Below are 17,500 nucleotides of genomic sequence, written 5' to 3' on the forward strand. Positions count from 1 at the left end.
TGGGTGTCGTGATCATGAGAAAAAGTTTTCTTTTAGACTCTGATTCCTCGTAGTAAAAGCTGGTTTTGCTGCAACATGTCGGTGTGCACTCCCGAGTCAACAGAGAACCGCCACAGTGGGTTCTACCACCAGTAGCTGGAGTTTTACTGGAGACCGCCATTGAAAAGCCTCCCAGTCCAATAAACACCAGACGTCAGCCTCTTGACAGATGTCGGCGGTCGATCACGTTTCAATAGTGCACACATCTGCGTTTAGAATTCGTATGGTTTTGGTTAAATATACGTCCATCCACGTTAAATGCATGGACTGGGGTGTGTGTGCTCACTGCGCTGACAGGCATTAAACACAGTGGGGACCTCTCTGGTCTGAGCTGCTCCTTTGTGTCTCCACACGGCCATCATTACGATCCCCCCAGGGGGTTGGAGATCGACCCGTTGGCGACAATAAAACACCCATATGGATGCTGCGCTTCCGTGTCAGGGAGTGTTTTTTTTATAGACTGCAGGTCCACCTCAGCTGCCCCCCTCTTAACTGTGCACTCCCAAATAGAAACCCAACCCGTAGTAGAGCTATGATTGCAGTCGGATTCGCAGGAAGGAAGGAACGTCTTAAATAAAACACAGACACACTGGAGCAGAGTTGTCAGTGTGGCTCTCAAGACGTCGGTTAACTCGCTGTTCCTCTGGTTACCGCTGAGGGGACGACATTAAAAACACACCGTGGCACGGAGGAGTCCTGTGTCTAGACTGCGGGTCGGTTACACTGAAACTAGACATTGGCACACGCGACTTAAGTCCTGGACTTCCAGGGTCACCTGGTGCTAATGCATCTAAAGTGTACATTCACACCAACATAATACTAATGCAAAGGTGTGCCACAGTGCAGTGCATGCAGCCTTAGCTTCCATGCGGCTCATACCTCGTCCACTGCCAACTGGATCTTGGCTCTGAGTGGGACCAGGGAACAGACCACGGCCAGGACCCAGAAGAGGAAGAGGAACACGGAGGAACGACATCCTCGCAGCCGCTCTAGCTGGATGATGAATAAGGCCAGGATCTGGACACACAGAGAGAGATAGACAGACAGACGGTCGATCAATGCAATGAGGTGTATTAATGAAGTGTATTTGTCCCTGGTAAATCACTTACAAACAAAAACGGTTTGAATGCTTCGTCTTTTTAATGCCTGTGCAGATTTGAGTCCCGCAGCTACAAGGTAAGTGTAGTGTTGTCTTACCAATTTTCTTTCTCAACACTCAGTGAGCCTATAGGAGCAATGAGCTTGACTCCAAAAACGACATGTCTCTTGAATTAGTTTGACCTTTTACCTTTTGCTTTGACCTTACTACTTACTTTAATTCTGAAGGATTATTCAAAATTTGAGATTATTTAGTCCAGTCCTAATTGCAAATGCACCAATACCATCCTGCCACCCAACCCACGGTGCTTTTCCACTGCCCTCGGAGTAAACAGAGACATGCATCTCAGTTGTTTAACTTCTGTGCAGGCGCCCTGCACACAGATGGCCTCTGCTGGAATCACGCCCTTGTGGCTTCACCCCTTGATATAATAAAATAAATAATGACCGGTGAAGAATCTAAATTTAGCCTGTTGGAAGCAAAACAGTTCATGAAAGGTCTGTATCCCTAGAAACACAGTGTTGTTGTCAACAGGTCCCAGAAAATGTACACTCTGCTAAATTACATCTTCTCTCCTGCTCTGTTCTACGCCCATCGCTATACGGCAAGCAGGGGAATTCTGAAACGCTTGATATTTAACCCCAAAATAACCAATGATCCGGTGCAAGGACACCACTGTCTGCGCCTCTCCAGAGGAACCAGGCACTTTTTCTCAGTGGTTTCTGAACCATAATTGTCCCTGTTTAAGCTCATGGTCAAGTGAGATGTCACTTTGCCATTGCCAGCTCATCCCCGAGCTGGGAGGAAGTTGGTTTGGGTTGCTTAACTGTTACCATGTTGATTGTGCTGGGATTAGCCGTGATTCAGACAGCGTCCTACCGACACAGTGCACTCCAGTAAACTAGTGGCCTCATGGCCGGAGAGCTCGGTACACACTGTGGTGTTGACTGTTCAAAGTTCAATGTCAATACCCTGGAGGGTGAACCTTAACCTAATTGAGTGTGCATCGATCTCCCGATGGCTCAATCTCAACCGCGGTCTGGCTCAACGTTGTGTGCTGCACACAGCGAGAGATCCTTCGTCTGATTGCTGCAACGCTTCATAGCTTGAAGGCTCCTCTTCTGAATCGGCGCCGATGCCATATTTCCCACGGTAAAGTTAAAAGTACCGTACTGCCTTTTTTCTCCTGAGTGTTCACGTAGCATCGGCATGAAGAGCCTAAGATAGGTCAACATCAAGACCCTTGTTCAGATCGACCCCATCCTGTCCAACGGGGACTTGACACGCTGCTGTAAACCACCAGCGTGTTTGTAGAAGGATAGTGGGTGGAACTTCAGCACATCACTAGGCCCCTGTTACAACGCCCTCCCTTGTAATTACATCGGAAACACGTTGCACTGTGGGAGTGTTCTCATGGTCTCCAGCGATTAGTCACTGCCCGGCGCAGACTCTTCTTCCGATTAGTGCCAAAAGTCTGAGGGTTGACTTTTACTCCTCGAAAACCCTTCCCCCTTCGCCGTGACTCTTACCTCTTCCCGGAAATTAAGCTCCACCTTAATAAAAGGGAGGTCTCTGAATTTTTCCTTCTCGGCCAAACACGCGTTGATGTTTGCTCAGTCTGAGTCTGGGGTGGGCTGTGCTGTCTGAACTGAGTCTGTAGTTGCCGGCTTCAGGCCACAGACGATACGTTTTACCTCCATCACCGCCTTCAGTCTCCGCTCTGCAGACCCTGAACTGTTATAAACGACATCACTCCTACACACAGAATGAGCACCTTTTAATCCAGGTTCTTCTGATACACACCGCCCCTGCTGCTTCCCTTCTACCTCCAGGACAGTTCCCCCCCCCTCGAGCTAAGAGAGGGCCCTCCTCAGTTAGATATGATTCAATCCGTACGCAAAATTACAGAGGGGAGCAGGAAAAGTCAAGGCAATCTTTGTCAACACTGGTCACAGAGTCCACGGCTCAGATTGTAGACTAGCCCTGCCCTGCATAAATAATGTCCTGAAATCCACCCGGCCTCCACCCCATAATCAGTCCCCCCCCCCCCCCCCCCCCCTACTGGGCCGGGGAGGATGAAGGTGTTGGGGAAGGGAAGACACTGGGAGAGGAGCAGGGTTCGGTTGGTTTTCATGACAATACGAACGCACGCGCACGCACGCAGCAGACAGGAGGAGGGGATGTGTTCGTACCACGGTCACGCTGCGCACGATGGGGCTGAGCAGGAACACCATGTGCTGGTGGATCTCCCCGCTCCGCTCCAGCAGGATGTAGAAGAACTCCACAAAGCCGAAGGAGGCCAGCAGGAAGCCCAGCACCTAGCAGGGACACACAGACACACAGACACACAGACGGACACTTAGCCACGGGAGGAACCGGACGGACAGACAGTTAACCAGAGGAGGAACCGGACGGACAGTTCACCCGAGAATGAACCAGACAGACAGACGGATAACCAGAGAATGAACCGGACAGACAGACAGATAACCAGAGAATGAACCGGACAGACAGATAACCAGAGAGTGAACCAGACAGACAGACAGATAACCAGAGAGTGAACCGGACAGACAGACTGTTAACCAGAGAATGAAGCAGACGGACAGACAGATAACCAGAGAGTGAACCAGACAGACACTGTTAACCAGAGAATGATGATTCTTCCATTCATTCACACATTCACACACCGACGGCGGAGTCAGCCCCGCAGGGCGACAGCCTGCTGGTCAGGAGCAGTCAGGGTGAGGCGTCTCACTCAGGGACACCTCGACACTCTAGCTAGGAGGAGCCGGGGATCGAACTAGCAAACTTCCGGTTACCAGCCGACCCGCTCTACCTCCCGAGCCACGCGCCTCCCACCAACCCTTCACCCACAGAGTCTAACGTCCCCAACACAAGCTCAATGCGGCGCTCTCTAAACTCCAACCTTAATGAACAGTTTGGTTAAGAGTTGAACGAGGAGTTCCTCACCATCTTGGCGGTGCAGAGGCAGGAGATGCGGATGCGTCCGTTGCCATGGCAGTAGAGGTGCAGGCAGTAGAAGGGGGCCAGCAGCCAGAGGTACACACAGGGCACCCACACCAGCACCGTGTTCTGGAAACAGTGGGTGAGGTCGGGGCTGGCCGTGTACCATGTGCGGTTCCAGTCCTGGGGCAGAGAACAATAGGGAGGGGGCGGGCAGGGGTCAGACGGGAGGCTGAGCTTTATTGAAGCTTATTGAAGTCGGCGAAGCTCAGGAAAGGTAAGAAGGCTGCTGGGATTCTTTTGCAAATTGAGAAACAAAAGCAGCCTGGTGCTCGCGTAAAAAAAATTGGCGCTTTTGCAGATCATACACACACACACACACACTGCCCGAGTGTGTGTTTGTGTGTCAGTGTCTGTGCATGTGCGTGTGCGTGTGCGTGTGTGTGTGTGTGTGTGTGTGTGTGTGTGTGTGTCTGTGTGTGTGAGGGAGAAAGAGTTTACACTGGAAGAAAGAAGTTTCTCTTTATAAAAAAGCTGAGTCAGGCTTTCAATTTTTTCTCTGAAGTTTGTTTCCAAATTCTCCCGTTTGAGGAATAACTGTCAACACCTTCTCCTCTGAGGTCGGCGCCCATCCTAATACCTTACCTTAAAAAGCAGCTAAAAAGTTGATAGCAGGAGCTATGTTACCCAATTGAAGGACAGATGTGAGATTGAGGTAATGCTGCTCCCTCCAAAACGTTGCGTACCATAAAAGCGCCCAAAATACTGACAGACAATGTCACCTGTTGTTTTCTCCCTCTCCTTGTTTATCACCTCTGTGGCCTAAAGTCGTCTGGCTCTGTGGGCCAGACAGGCCTGCGGACGGCCACAGGAAGCAGGGGAAGGTTACAGAGTGGTGGTGAGGCGGGCCCAGTCTGTGTAGACTCCCTGGGGGGATAGGGGAGGGCCACCACAGGCCACCGTATCAACGTCGGCATGCAACGCCAAGCCAGCAATAGTCCTGACGGTCAGACATAACCGGCTGGGGCCAATCGGTCGCTATCTAACCTGTCCTTTAGCTCCGGGCCCAGACTCTTATCCCGGCTATCTCGGTTGTATACGCGGAATGGGTTAACCTAGCGATTGTTGCTGCTAGGCTGCACTTGGTTCTATGAACATCCTTACTGTATCGACACTGAAAGCGATGTATTGTTTCCCTTTCTTCTGACAAATGTACCTATTGTAAGACGCTTTGGATAAAAGCGTCTGCTAAATGCCCTGAATGTAAATGCAAATCCTGCTGCCGGTCATGGTGGGAAACTGATGCCTTAAGGTATCGATTCAGGGGATCCACAGAAGAGAAGGGCAAGAGGAGCCAGCTGTTGTCTTCAATGGAGCCGGTGTTGTACAATCGTGACCGCGCATCACTTATGGTCACTTACCGGACACAAACGTAGCATTGGCGATTCGATCCTAATGTCACGATATACGTAATGAAAGCAGCGTCTTGTACCCGCTGTAGGTCCGTGCTACTGTTCTCTCAAAGGGCAACGCTGGAACCGAATCCCCCCAGCTCCTGAATGACTTGAGAGTCCCTGCGTGGGAGGCTCTCACACGGCCGTCTGATTCCTGCGGTCCGCTGCAGGGCCGGTCGCAGGTGTACACAACACTTTATCTAAAGAAATCTGACTTGTCACACAAACACTAAAGCCTTTCTTGCACAATTTGCTCACTGTTTATCTTGTTCCTCGCCCCTGGCTCGGGTTATTACGGTGAACTATCACAGACAGGTTATTTGGAAAGCGGTCAGGGGGCTATTTTTACCGTGGGGCATAGTGGCGAGGGGGTGTGAGATGGAGGAGAGGGAGGGCTCCTGTACTCTGAAGATAAAACATGCCTCCAATCTTCAGATTAAAACTACTTTTTGTTTTGGAATGAATTTGAATCGTATATTCATTATAATGTAATTCATAATGTGTTGGTAAAGGGATACGATATTCAGTATAAACTACAGTCCGGTTTCACATTGCGATTGCAAACGTGATACTTTAATAAGAGTGGTCCCGGTGCCACTGCTTTCATCAACGTTGCCGTGCTGACAGGGTTGTTGTCATGCCGATTGGGTTGTTGCCATGGTCCTTATTCATGGTGATAACGCAGAAAGATGAGGTCAGGGCATTTACAGGACCCTTATCCCGTGATCCAGGTTTTGTAATAAAATGCTTCAGCTAAATGTTGCAGGGTTATTAAACTTTGCCTTTGACGGTTTTTTAATTTAAATTTGGCACTCCCTTACATTTTTGTAAGGGTTCCAAGTGTGGAATTGTGGGAAATTTGAATCTCCCATGAGGCACCGATGAACAGCGATAGGGCGATACTCATCAGTGATCACCTCGGCAGAGCTCTGAACTCCTAAGTTGTTCTTGCCTCAACTGGAATTGAGTCATTGACGATTGCTGACTTCACTAATTGTTCTGCAGAAGCACAGAATCACAGATTCTACCTTGTTTCTCATATCGTCTTCAGCTTTGTAAACTGCTACATGCTACAGAAATCGAACAGCCTATTGAACTGTAACAGGCTATAGATCTGTGACAGCCTATTGAATTGTAACAGGCTATGTTTCTGCTCCAAAGACAATAGTAAAGACTGTAGGTACGTACCCTGCCTGAGGCTGGCACGGGAGCATACCCAGCCCTGTTGTGTGACTGCCGATGCTCTTGGCTTTGGACATGACTTTCCAGTGGTTTAGCTGCTCCACCAAATTAGGCTGGACCTTGTGTCCATCGCCTGCCTTATTGTCTCTACTTATACCAGCATAGCAATCTTAGTGTGTTTAAGATGCAGAGTAGAATGAGCTATTGTCAGTCTGTTCTAAGTCCTGAGCAGTCTCAGGGTCACCTTGTACAATGAGGTCTTCACGCAAGAAAGCAGCGCTGATTGCAAAGCCCTCAGCAGAAATACAGGCATGAACACACCAGGTGCATCTGGTGCCATGGCGACATGGTGACACACTAATTCATCTCAGAACTGTCTTGTTCAGGAAATGGATCTGTGTTGGTTCTGGATTTACAGAACATTCATCCAAGGCTTAAAACCCGGACGGGAGCATCTTAGTTCCAGTGTGTACTGTTTTCATTTGGGGAATTATAATTTAGTAGAAGGAAGAGGAAATGGTTTCACTGGTTTTAAAAAAATCTCTCAGAAAGGTAAGGTTGGCCTAGTATGTTCTCTTTGATATCAAGCAACAACCAAAACATTTACCTCCTTCCTGCATGGACCTAAACATAGTTCACAGCTGTACAGTTAACGTCTATAGGTGGTGCTGTTTAAAATACAGGCTGCATTCGACCGAGGGCAGGAAGAGAATATGTGTCTAAGTAACAAGAGCTATTCTTAGATTGAGTAAAAGGGCGCGAGAGAGAGAGATGGAGAGAGTTGAAAAGAGAGACAGAGAGTTGTTGGAGAGAGGAACAGTGAGAGACAGAGAGAGAGAGAGAGAGAGAGAGAGAGAGAGAGAGAGAGAGAGAGAGAGAGAGAGAGAGAGAGAGAGAGAGAGAGAGAGAGAGAGAGAGAGAGAGAGAGTTTGAGAGAGTTTGAGAGAGTAAGAGAGAGAGAGAGAGAGACACTGGGAGCGAGCTGGAGCAGAAGCCACCTGGGGTAGTGTGGCCCTCTGCCATGTTCCTTGTTTAAAGTGGAGATTGAGAAGGTTGAAGTTTGCAGGAAGCTCACAGAGTGACTAAAAGCGATCACATTGCGTATCACTCTGAATCATATGTCATGCTGGTCGGGCTCACGTCAGAGGTTGCTTTAGCCTTGCATTAACGTCCGACCTGCTGAGCCCCCATCAGACAGCGCCGGGCTTTGTAGGGCGCTGGGGTTCCCCTATAGATTTGCAGGGCTGCCAAATGACCATTAAAGCGACTGTACATTATGTTCAGGTCTTTTACTCTGTACATTATGTTCTGCAAGTTATTAGGAATTACTTCTATCGCCAACGATCACAATCTCAACAATGTTGGTGCTCTTTGCCCATTTGAAGATCAATAAGGCTTGATAGGTTTTAACAAACGGGTGTTAATACTTAACACTTAACACAGTTAAGTGTTAAATGAATCTCTGTACATAAATATGCGTGCATTCAGCTAAACATAGTCCATAGACGCACACGAATCCAAAGTAACAAACCGAACACGACCAGGCCTAAGGTTTGCTCGCTGTATTTGAGCAGGGGGTCTCTGGAGGTGACAGCCCCATCCCAAAGTCCACTCACCCACAGTGGGTCCAGGCCACTGAGTTTGCAGAAGGTGTCCATCCACAGGCTCCTTCCTTCCTCTCCGGTGATCCACGACCTATCTCTCTCTCCGAGGGTACTGGCTCCTAGTCCACACTCAGTCAGTGAGCATGTGTGAGTGTGTTGCTGGGAACGAGAGAGACGGTATGTTTGCCCTTTTCCTCTCTTCCTCTCTCTCTCCCTCTCTCTCTCTCAGTGAAGGTAGTGTGTCTCGAACTTTGAGCTCTTCTGCTTTTCCCTCAGGATGGCACACTCTGGGATTTTATTAGGGTGTGTGAGTGCTTCTCCATAAAAAGTCAAATGTTTCCCTGCTGAGTACAACACTGCTGTTTTGTGAATGAAACTCTATCACTGTCTCGCTGCTGCTCTGATCTCCTTCTCCCCAGAGATCCTGTGTCCTTCTGACTCTACCTCTGCCTGGCTGCTGTTTATGAGTGTGGCTCCTCGCTGGGTGGGAGGAAGTCTCTCTCTCTCTCTCTCTCTCTCTCTCTCTCTCTCTCTCTCTCTCTCTCTCTCTCTCTCTCTCTCTCTCTCTCTCTCTCATTTTTCTATCCCACATCTGCTGCTGCTGGATCTCGATCAAAACAACTAAGCCCCTCCCCTCAGCGTGATGACAATATTACACCCAGCGTCACTCCGCCCACTTCTATGCACCCCCACCCCCCTCTCCCCCCTCCTCCCCCCTCCTCCCCCCTCCTCCCACTCCTCCCCAAAAGTAATACCTCTCCTTCCCCGACCACAGACCTGTTTTCTAAAAGTCTCCACCGAGGAAGGCTGACTGAAGAAGAGTTCCAGACCCATCCCTCTGGTGGCCTGTTTCTCCTCCTCTGGTGGCCTGTTTCTCCTCCTCTGGTGGCCTGTTTCTCCTCCTCTGGTGGCCTGTTTCTCCTCCTCTCTAGGCCATTTTCTCCTCTGGTCGCCTGTTTCTCCTCCTCTGGTTGCCTGTTTCTCCTCCTCTGGTCGCCTGTTTCTCCTCCTCCGGTGGCCTGTTTCTCCTCCTGTGGTGGCCTTTTTCTCCTCCTCTGGTCGCCTGTTTCTCCTCCTCTGGTGGCCTGTTTCTCCTCCTCTGGTCGCCTGTTTCTCCTCCTCAGGTGGCCTGTTTCTCCTCCTGTGGTGGCCTGTTTCTCCTCCTCTGGTCGCCTGTTTCTCCTCCTCTGGTGGTGGCCTGTTTCTCCTTCTCTGTAGGCCTGTTTCTCCTCCTCTGGTCGCCTTTTTCTCCTCCTCTGGTGGCCTGTTTCTCCTCCTGTGGTGGCCTGTTTCTCCTCCTCTGGACGCCTGTTTCTCCACCTCTGGTGGTGACCTGTTTCTCCTCCTCTGTAGGCCTGTTTCTCCTCCTCTGGTGGCCTGTTTCTCCTCCTGTGGTCGCCTGTTTCTCCTCCTCTGGACACCTGTTTCTCCACCTCTGGTGGCCTGTTTCTCCTCCTGTGGTCCCCTGTTTCTCCTCCTCTGGACGCCTGTTTCTCCACCTCTGGTGGCCTGTTTCTCCTCCGTTGGTGGCCAGTTTCTCCTCCTCCGGTGCCCTGTTTCTCCTCCGTTGGTGGCCTGTTCCAGCTCCTCTAGTGTTATTGGTATTAGTCTGAGCAGCGGGCCTGAGCTGTATTTACACACATCGCTATGGACACGCTAGGCTCAACATTCCAGCGAGGACGCGTGAACCCCGATAGAACAAATACTCCTTTACAGTCAAAGCCATCAATCATTCAGAGGGTTGATCCGAGCATACCACTGTCATACCGTCAATCAAGACTCCATCACGTCCGGTCTATCGATGTCAGATGCAATCATCCTCTGAGTCATAGACGATCAAACTAGTGATTCGACGACTGATCCAGGCGAGCTGGCTGTCCCCTTGCGTGGGCGACTCCGCCGTCGGTGTGTGAATGTGTGCATGAACGGGTGAATGTGAGGCAATATTGTAATGCGCCACTCGTTAGAAAAGCGCGGTATAAATGCGGTCCAGTTACCGTTTACTGTCTGAAAAACAGAATGTGTCCTCCTGCAGAGTGTGCTTCTGGAGGGCATCACGGTGATGGTCAGCCTGGTCCAGAACCCAAAAACTTGTGCACATCTGCTGCAGAGGAAAGAGTGACAGTGAGGAGGGCATCACGGCCCCCACCACAGGGGAGAAACATGGAAAGTTGGGCACAGGCCGGACCACCTGCCGGTTCGGTTGTCTAGCCACATTCAAACACAAAGTTATTATTCTGCTCTTTTTCTTCTAATGACTCATGGTTATATTTTGGTATTTTGGTGTTTTTTGTTTTTCCTTTAGGTTTTCCCCTCCGCGCAGAAGCGCTCCTTATGTCTGCTGAAGTCCCCGGTGCAAAACCCGCACAGGGTAGGGAGCGAACGGGCAGAAGGGGCTGACTCTGAAGAGGGGTGACATGTGGAATAACAACAGAAACAAAAGGTCTGTTTACATTCACGTTTACATTTAGGGCATTTAGCAGACGTTTTTACCCAAAGCGACATACAATAAGTACATTAATATATCAACAACAATATATCTCTGTCGGTACAGTAAGGATGTTCATAGAACCAAGTGCCAAGTACCAACAATCTCTAGCTTAACCCATTCCCTGTATACAACAGGGATACCTAGGATATGATGCTACACAACGCCTTGTACTATTTTAAAGTGCAATGACGTACATGCATAAGTGCGTGGAAGGGAAGGGAGGAGGTAGCCATGCAGAGTCCAGGTGAGCTCTGAACAAGTGAGTCTTGAGTCTTTTGCTTGTTGGTCTCATTGTGATTTTGGAGGACGCCCTTAAAAAAAAAACTGAGTGCTGTCAGGACCAGGATGTGTGAGGGGTATAGATAGATGTTCATGTATAGGGTGGTGGTGGGTATGGAGTGTGTGAGTAAGAGGAGACCCTGGGACACTCTGTATGCAGTCAGAAATAGGGTTAATGAAAATGTCGTTTCAGGACAACCTCACAGCAGAGCCGGATGGTGGATACCAGAGCACATCACGGCGTCAAAAACAACAGCTCACAGAGTTCAGCGGGTTATGGCTGGAGTTTCATTCGCTACACAGTTAAACAGTTTATGTTTCCTCCTGGTATTCTCGACGGCCGTGGCCCCGCGACAGCGCTAACATCCATCGCTTGAGGGCCTCGTCCAAACAAAAGCCAACCTCCGTGCCCTTCTCCCTGACATTCAGAGGGACTCGTGTCTCATGCCCACAAACGAGGGTGTTCGTTGTGGGGAGCGATGGGACTACCAGCTCAATAACAGAGCAACGCACCGCAGCCAAAATGGTGGGCGGAAGCTCGGGTCGCTGGGTGACGTAGGAGACGGTGACAACGGTCCACAGTTCATCTTTTGTTCTAATTGGAGACCTAAGTGCCGCTCGGGGAGTGGGTGGGAGGACGGTATGTGTAAAGCTGGGTTTAAAAATAACCCTTTCATTTGGGAATTGGGAAGTGTTGCGGTGGAGTGTTTGTGTTCACTAATTCACACCACGCGGGCCGTGACGTCTGAGTGGGGACAGAGACTGTAAAGGAAAGATCTCCTTTGATCATTTCAGATGGAGAACATAAGCCATAGCAGAAGACCAGACCTTCTGGTGGGCGGTAGATTAGTCACAGCACTATTTTGGTGAATATAAATATGTTTTCCTGAAGACCAAAACATTACACTATTAAAGTCATAAAGCAGTTGTAAAACACATTTTACTCCCTTCCATACATGTAACATTGATTTGTTTAGAAAATCCTACTCCGAGTTAATCGCAATAGTTTCGATTAATAGGACCCATTGAACATAAAGTCTTGGCTGTCTGCACATTCTGTCCCAGTGGGGCGTCAGGAATATAAGTTACCCCCAGGGCTCCAACGCAGGCCTCTGATTGGACGCTATAGTGAGTTTAATGCCCTTCTTGTTTCCAAAATAAACAAAACCCGAGGCTGGGCTCATTTCAAATGATCAGACCCACAAGAGAACCCCAGCTGTGCTTCAGTCACTGGAGCCTTCTGTAGTGGATTGCGTAATGCAGCACGCAGAGACCAACGTGCACATTACATACCATTAAGTGCACGACCGCAACGTCCCCCGACGTGAACGCATGTGCCCGTGTATTGCACATACATTTTGCACAATAACACAAAGCCTGCCAGCCCCTGTTAACAGCGCGGGTTGGATAGTGTACGCTGCAAACTGTAAACACACGCACATAATGAGAGTCTAGCCTGGTAAAGGAACACAACAACCTCTCCCGCCCCTCGCTGGCCAGACAGCAGACTGTTTACCCGCCGGGGAGAGGAGCAGCGAGGGGCAGCGGCGGGCCCCCGGCTGGCCCCTGGCCGGCTGCGGTGGTGCCAGGCCCGTAGTACCGGGGATCAGGGAGGTGTCGGGGCCCGGCCGGCCGCGGGGGAGGCAGCGGTCCCCAGCCCGCGGTACCGACCGCGGCCACCCATTCCGGGTCACCTCCACTTCCCCTGGCCCCTGGCCCCTGGCCGGGAGAGGGAAAAACAGTCTAGTCAAAATAATGGTGTCATTTTGGGCACGTTTGAGCAACAGGGGGATATATTTAGCGGCAGCCCGGCACAGAAGGGAGGGGCCACGAAACAGATTAGGCAACGGGCGGACAAAATACATTTTCTTTTTGCTTTGCTTTTAAAATAAACGCTCTTAAATCAGTGGAGTGGTTCCAAGCGCAGGCAGTAAATCTAACTGCGGGCTGCAGATGCAGGCAATTATAACCGGGCTACGTCTTCTGCTGTTCCCCCTCACCCCCCCCCCCCCCCCCCACCCCCCCCTGATACCCCCATTCTGCTCGCCACCCCTCACCCCCCGTTTCACTCAGGAGCTCTTCCTGTCTCTAGCAGGAAGCTATGCTTTACGTCTGGGCTTGAAAACCCACCGGAAGATTATGCCATGTATGTGAAGGTGGGGTGAGTATTAGGAGTTTAGTTTGTGTGTGTGTGTGCGTGGTGTGTATGTGGGCACGCATGGATGCGAACATTTGTATGTTTGTGTGTGTGTGTGTGTGTGTGTGTGTGTGTATGAGTGTGTGTGTGTGTGTATGAGTGTGTGTGTGTGTGTGTGTGTGTGCGTGTGCGCGTACGTACGTACGTGTGTGTGTATGTGTCTGGGCTCGTGCACGTCTGATATGTCACAGCGCAGTGCCGTAGGCTCAGAGTATGTACCACCTCGTCTCCTTGGCAGCTTCAGCTGCAGCTCTCTCATTCATAAGAAACCAAATAAATGCAAACCTTGACAGGAGGCTCTCGTCATAACTCACCCAACCCCCTCGCTGGAGACTAGACTCACACACACTGAGGATTCAACCTGGGAGAAATAAGACTAATCTTCTTCAGTTTACATTTACATTTACATTCAGGGAATGTATAGCAGACGCTTTTATCCAAAGCGACTTACAATAAGTACAACAATATATCGCTGTCTGTACAGTAAGGATGTTCATAGAACCAAGTGCCAAGCACTAACAATAAGTAGGTTAGCCCATTCCCCGTATACGGCAAAGATTGCTAGGATAAGACGCTACACTACTAACTACTATAAATAAGTACGACATACATCAGTGCGTACATTAAGCGCCAGGACGTACAGCATACAATAAGTAGGAGGTGTGGGAGGGGCTGGCTATGCAGAGTCAAGGTGAACTCAGTGAACTTGCTTGACAATTGACATTGATTGTGGACTTTGCAGTTACACACTTAGAATATCGTTGAGGACTACACCGTCTTAGCTTTTTTTCTCTGTGATTGCCCTGCAGTTCCTCCCACTTCAGTCGGCAGCTCAAATCTCTTCCTAAAAAAATCCCCCCCACAAGCCAAACCTCAGACACACTAAATACACTTGTTCCCTTTCAGACAAAGTATACGTTTGCTGCTGCGCTTCTAACCATGAGGTGTTGATGATGAGCCGGGCTGGGATTGGCTCCCAGGGGGAAGCCATCGCTGTCCAGCCGGTGGTTTAGAACAAAGTTATTTAGTCCAATTAGAATCGTCTCTAACCGTCCGTCACTCACCTGAGTCTGAAGGGAATGTTTTAACAAAGTAGTAAAACATATGTTCTTACACCTTGTTTATCTTGGGTCCTGCTTGTTTTTTTGGGGGTGAAGGCATCAGCATTCAATTAAATGATTGCTTAATGAGGGTGTAACCTTAACTACAATTAATATAATATAATTAATATATATTAATCATATTATATATATATATATAAATGCATCAGCGAGGGACACAAACTTTGTCTTCCTGTATCCATCATGCGAGGGCAACATTATTTAAAGTTGTCGTTCTGTCAAAACAAATCACTTTTCCACAAACTCTCCTGTGTAATTGTATGAAGTGATTCAACCATGAGATTACTTTAATGTCACATTTTATATCGGGCTAAAAGGGGCCAGGGCCGGTTGGATCTGGTCATTACTGGCTGCGGGCCTCCAGGCCAGCCAGACTCAGGCTGTCATTAACTTGTTGACCAGAAGCAGTCGGGCAGAGAGAGGGATCCAGTCATATCTCCTGGTAGCAGGATTATGGGCTGGCATTAGTTACATTCTCCTCCTGTCCTGGAATGTTCAATCATAAAGTTTGGGTTCTAGTCTGAGAATAGAAAAAAAGTATTCTCATCCATCCCTCCATCCATCCATCCATCCATCCATCCATCCATCCATCCATCCATCCATCCATCCATCCATCCATCCATCCATCCATCCATCCATCCATCCATCCATCCATCCATCCATCCATCCATCCATCCATCAATCCATCCATCCATCCATCCATCCATCCATCCATCCATCCATCCATCCATCCATCCATCCATCCACCCATCCATCCGTCCATCCATCCATCCATCCATCCACCCATCCATCCATCCCTTGGTCCATACCTCCCGGTCCAGCTGCAGTCGTTGGCCCCAGTCAGCCTCCCGACGGGACCCTCTGCAGTGCATCAGGGCCGGTACTGTAGCCGTATGTAAACATCGGCGGCCTGCTTTAACAATGCTTCAGAGGATGCTGCGGCTTCTCCGCAAACTCAAAGCAGACGGCCTCCTAACCCTGAAATAGGAAGGAGACGTACCGGCAGCCACACAGCCCAAGGTACCGCCTCACCCCTAATAGCCACCGGAGCCAGCCTCGCCCGCCCTCCCCCCTCTCTCCCCCCTCTCTCGCCCCCTCTCCCCCCTCCCACCGCGTCACCACGCCGCCACACAGCAGTGCTGGGATGCGTGTCGACGCACAACAATCCCTACTCTTTTATTCCATGATTAATCACAAGGCGCGCCGCTAAAAATATCACGAGAAAAACCCAGAGTGGGAGTCCTGGAGACGAGTCTGAGTGTATTAGGGAGCAGGACCAGTATTAGTTAACTGGTTAACCTATAGGGAGGCTTCAGACCTCAGTCTCTGTGTATTAGTTAACTGGTTAACCCATAGGATGGCTGAGAGCTCAGTCTCTGTGTATTAGTTAACTGGTTAACCTATAGGATGGCTGAGAGCTCATTCTCCAAGTATAAGTTAACTGGTTAACCTATAGGGAGGTTTCAGACCTCATTCTCCATGTATTAGTTAACTGGTTAACCTATAGGGAGGCTTCAGACCTCAGTCTCTGTGTATTAGTTAACTGGTTAACCAATGGGAGGCTGAGAGCTCAGTCTCCATGTATTAGTTAACTGGTTAACCTATGGGGAGGCTTCAGACCTCATTCTCCATGTATTAGTTAACTGGTTAACCTATGGGGAGGCTTCAGACCTCAGTCTCTGTGTATTAGTTAACTGGTTAACCTATGGGGAGGCTTCAGACCTCAGTCTCTGTGTATTAGTTAACTGGTTAACCTATAGGGAGGCTTCAGACCTCAGTCTCTGTGTATTAGTTAACTGGTTAACCTATAGGGAGGCTTCAGACCTCAGTCTCTGTGTATTAGTTAACTGGTTAACGTATGGGGAGGCTTCAGACCTCAGTCTCTGTGTATTAGTTAACTGGTTAACCTATAGGGAGGCTTCAGACCTCAGTCTCTGTGTATTAGTTAACTGGTTAACGTATGGGGAGGCTTCAGACCTCAGGCCACTCAAAGCGCTTTACAATACTGCCTAACATTCACCCATTCATACACACATTCACCCATTCATACACACATTCACCCATTCATGCACACGTTCACCCATTCATGCACACATTCACCCATTCATACACACATTCACCCATTCATACACACATTCACCCATTCATGCACCTCGACACAGTAGGCTCACAGCTAGGAGGAGCCGGGGATCGAACCAGCGACCTCCTGGTTACCAGCCAACCCGCTCCACCTCCTGAGCAACACGCCGACCAATGGGGAGGCTTGTTTACACAGCCTGGAAGCTCAAATCAATTAAAACAACAGATGGATTCTTCAACTCCACTCTCCATTTGTAGTTTAAAGATAGTTTGGACTAAGTCGTTAAACGAAGTATAAGAACCCCTGGAGTCGATATAGGCTAGTGGCGCTAAGCACGATAATAAAAACCACATCGTGTGGCTAAAAACGCGGAGCAAATGACAGGCTTCAGAAATAAAGGCCTTGTCGGTTCAGCCTCACACTCTCAGACTGAGTCACAGCTCCAAATTACTGATCCTTTTGGATTCGGCGTTTCTTTTAGCAAATATGACAAAAATGTCCGGTGTTTAAAAAAGGGGTTTTCAATGAGTATACTCGCTACAGCTGTTTATAAATAAAAGGATTTGAGTGCGTTTTAGCTGGTGAAATATTAGCCCACTTTCAGTTTCACAGACCAGGATTTGAGGATTAATACTAATGCCAGACAATCCCATCCCACGTCCATCAACCTGCATGCTGATAATGCATGCTGATAGATTCACATTTACCTTTAGGGATAAAAGCAGACGCTTTTATCTGAAGCGATTTACAATAAGAAGAAAGAGAAACAACAATATATCGCTGTTTGTACAGTAAGGATGTTCATAGAACCAAGAAACAAGTGATACCATACCAACACATTTCTGGTTTGCAAAGTTAACCAGTGCTAAGGAAAGGTTGGCTATAAAAAAAAAAGAATGAAACAAACAAACAAAAAACACAAACAAACTTTCCATGATTAATCAACATCTCGGGCTAACTCGAATCTCAATATCCATTCAGTGTAAAAACAAA

At 49.0% G+C, this 17,500-nt stretch overlaps 2 protein-coding genes across 3 annotated transcripts in view; both read right to left on the reverse strand.

Annotated features, from left to right (window-relative positions):
• Window positions 1-8,795, reverse strand: part of LOC130379940 (multidrug resistance-associated protein 1-like) — a 16,187-nt gene extending 7,392 nt beyond the window's left edge. The window contains exons 1-4 of one of the 2 annotated variants that reach the window (XM_056587090.1): window positions 5,521-7,352; window positions 4,106-4,282; window positions 3,331-3,456; window positions 919-1,056 (exon numbers count right to left, since the gene is read on the reverse strand). In XM_056587090.1, coding sequence (XP_056443065.1) covers window positions 919-1,056; window positions 3,331-3,456; window positions 4,106-4,282; window positions 5,521-5,538 — 459 coding nt within the window. In that variant the 5' untranslated portion in view covers window positions 5,539-7,352. Of the gene's footprint in view, window positions 1-918; window positions 1,057-3,330; window positions 3,457-4,105; window positions 4,283-5,520; window positions 7,353-8,351 lie in introns of those variants that run through there. The other variant, XM_056587088.1, reaches the window with a different exon arrangement.
• Window positions 1-17,500, reverse strand: part of nomo (nodal modulator) — a 164,484-nt gene that overhangs the window by 15,654 nt on the left and 131,330 nt on the right. The window lies entirely within an intron of this gene.

The sequence above is a fragment of the Gadus chalcogrammus genome, chromosome 3 (genome assembly GCF_026213295.1).
Source record: "Gadus chalcogrammus isolate NIFS_2021 chromosome 3, NIFS_Gcha_1.0, whole genome shotgun sequence".
In the NCBI taxonomy this organism is placed as follows: domain Eukaryota; kingdom Metazoa; phylum Chordata; class Actinopteri; order Gadiformes; family Gadidae; genus Gadus; species Gadus chalcogrammus.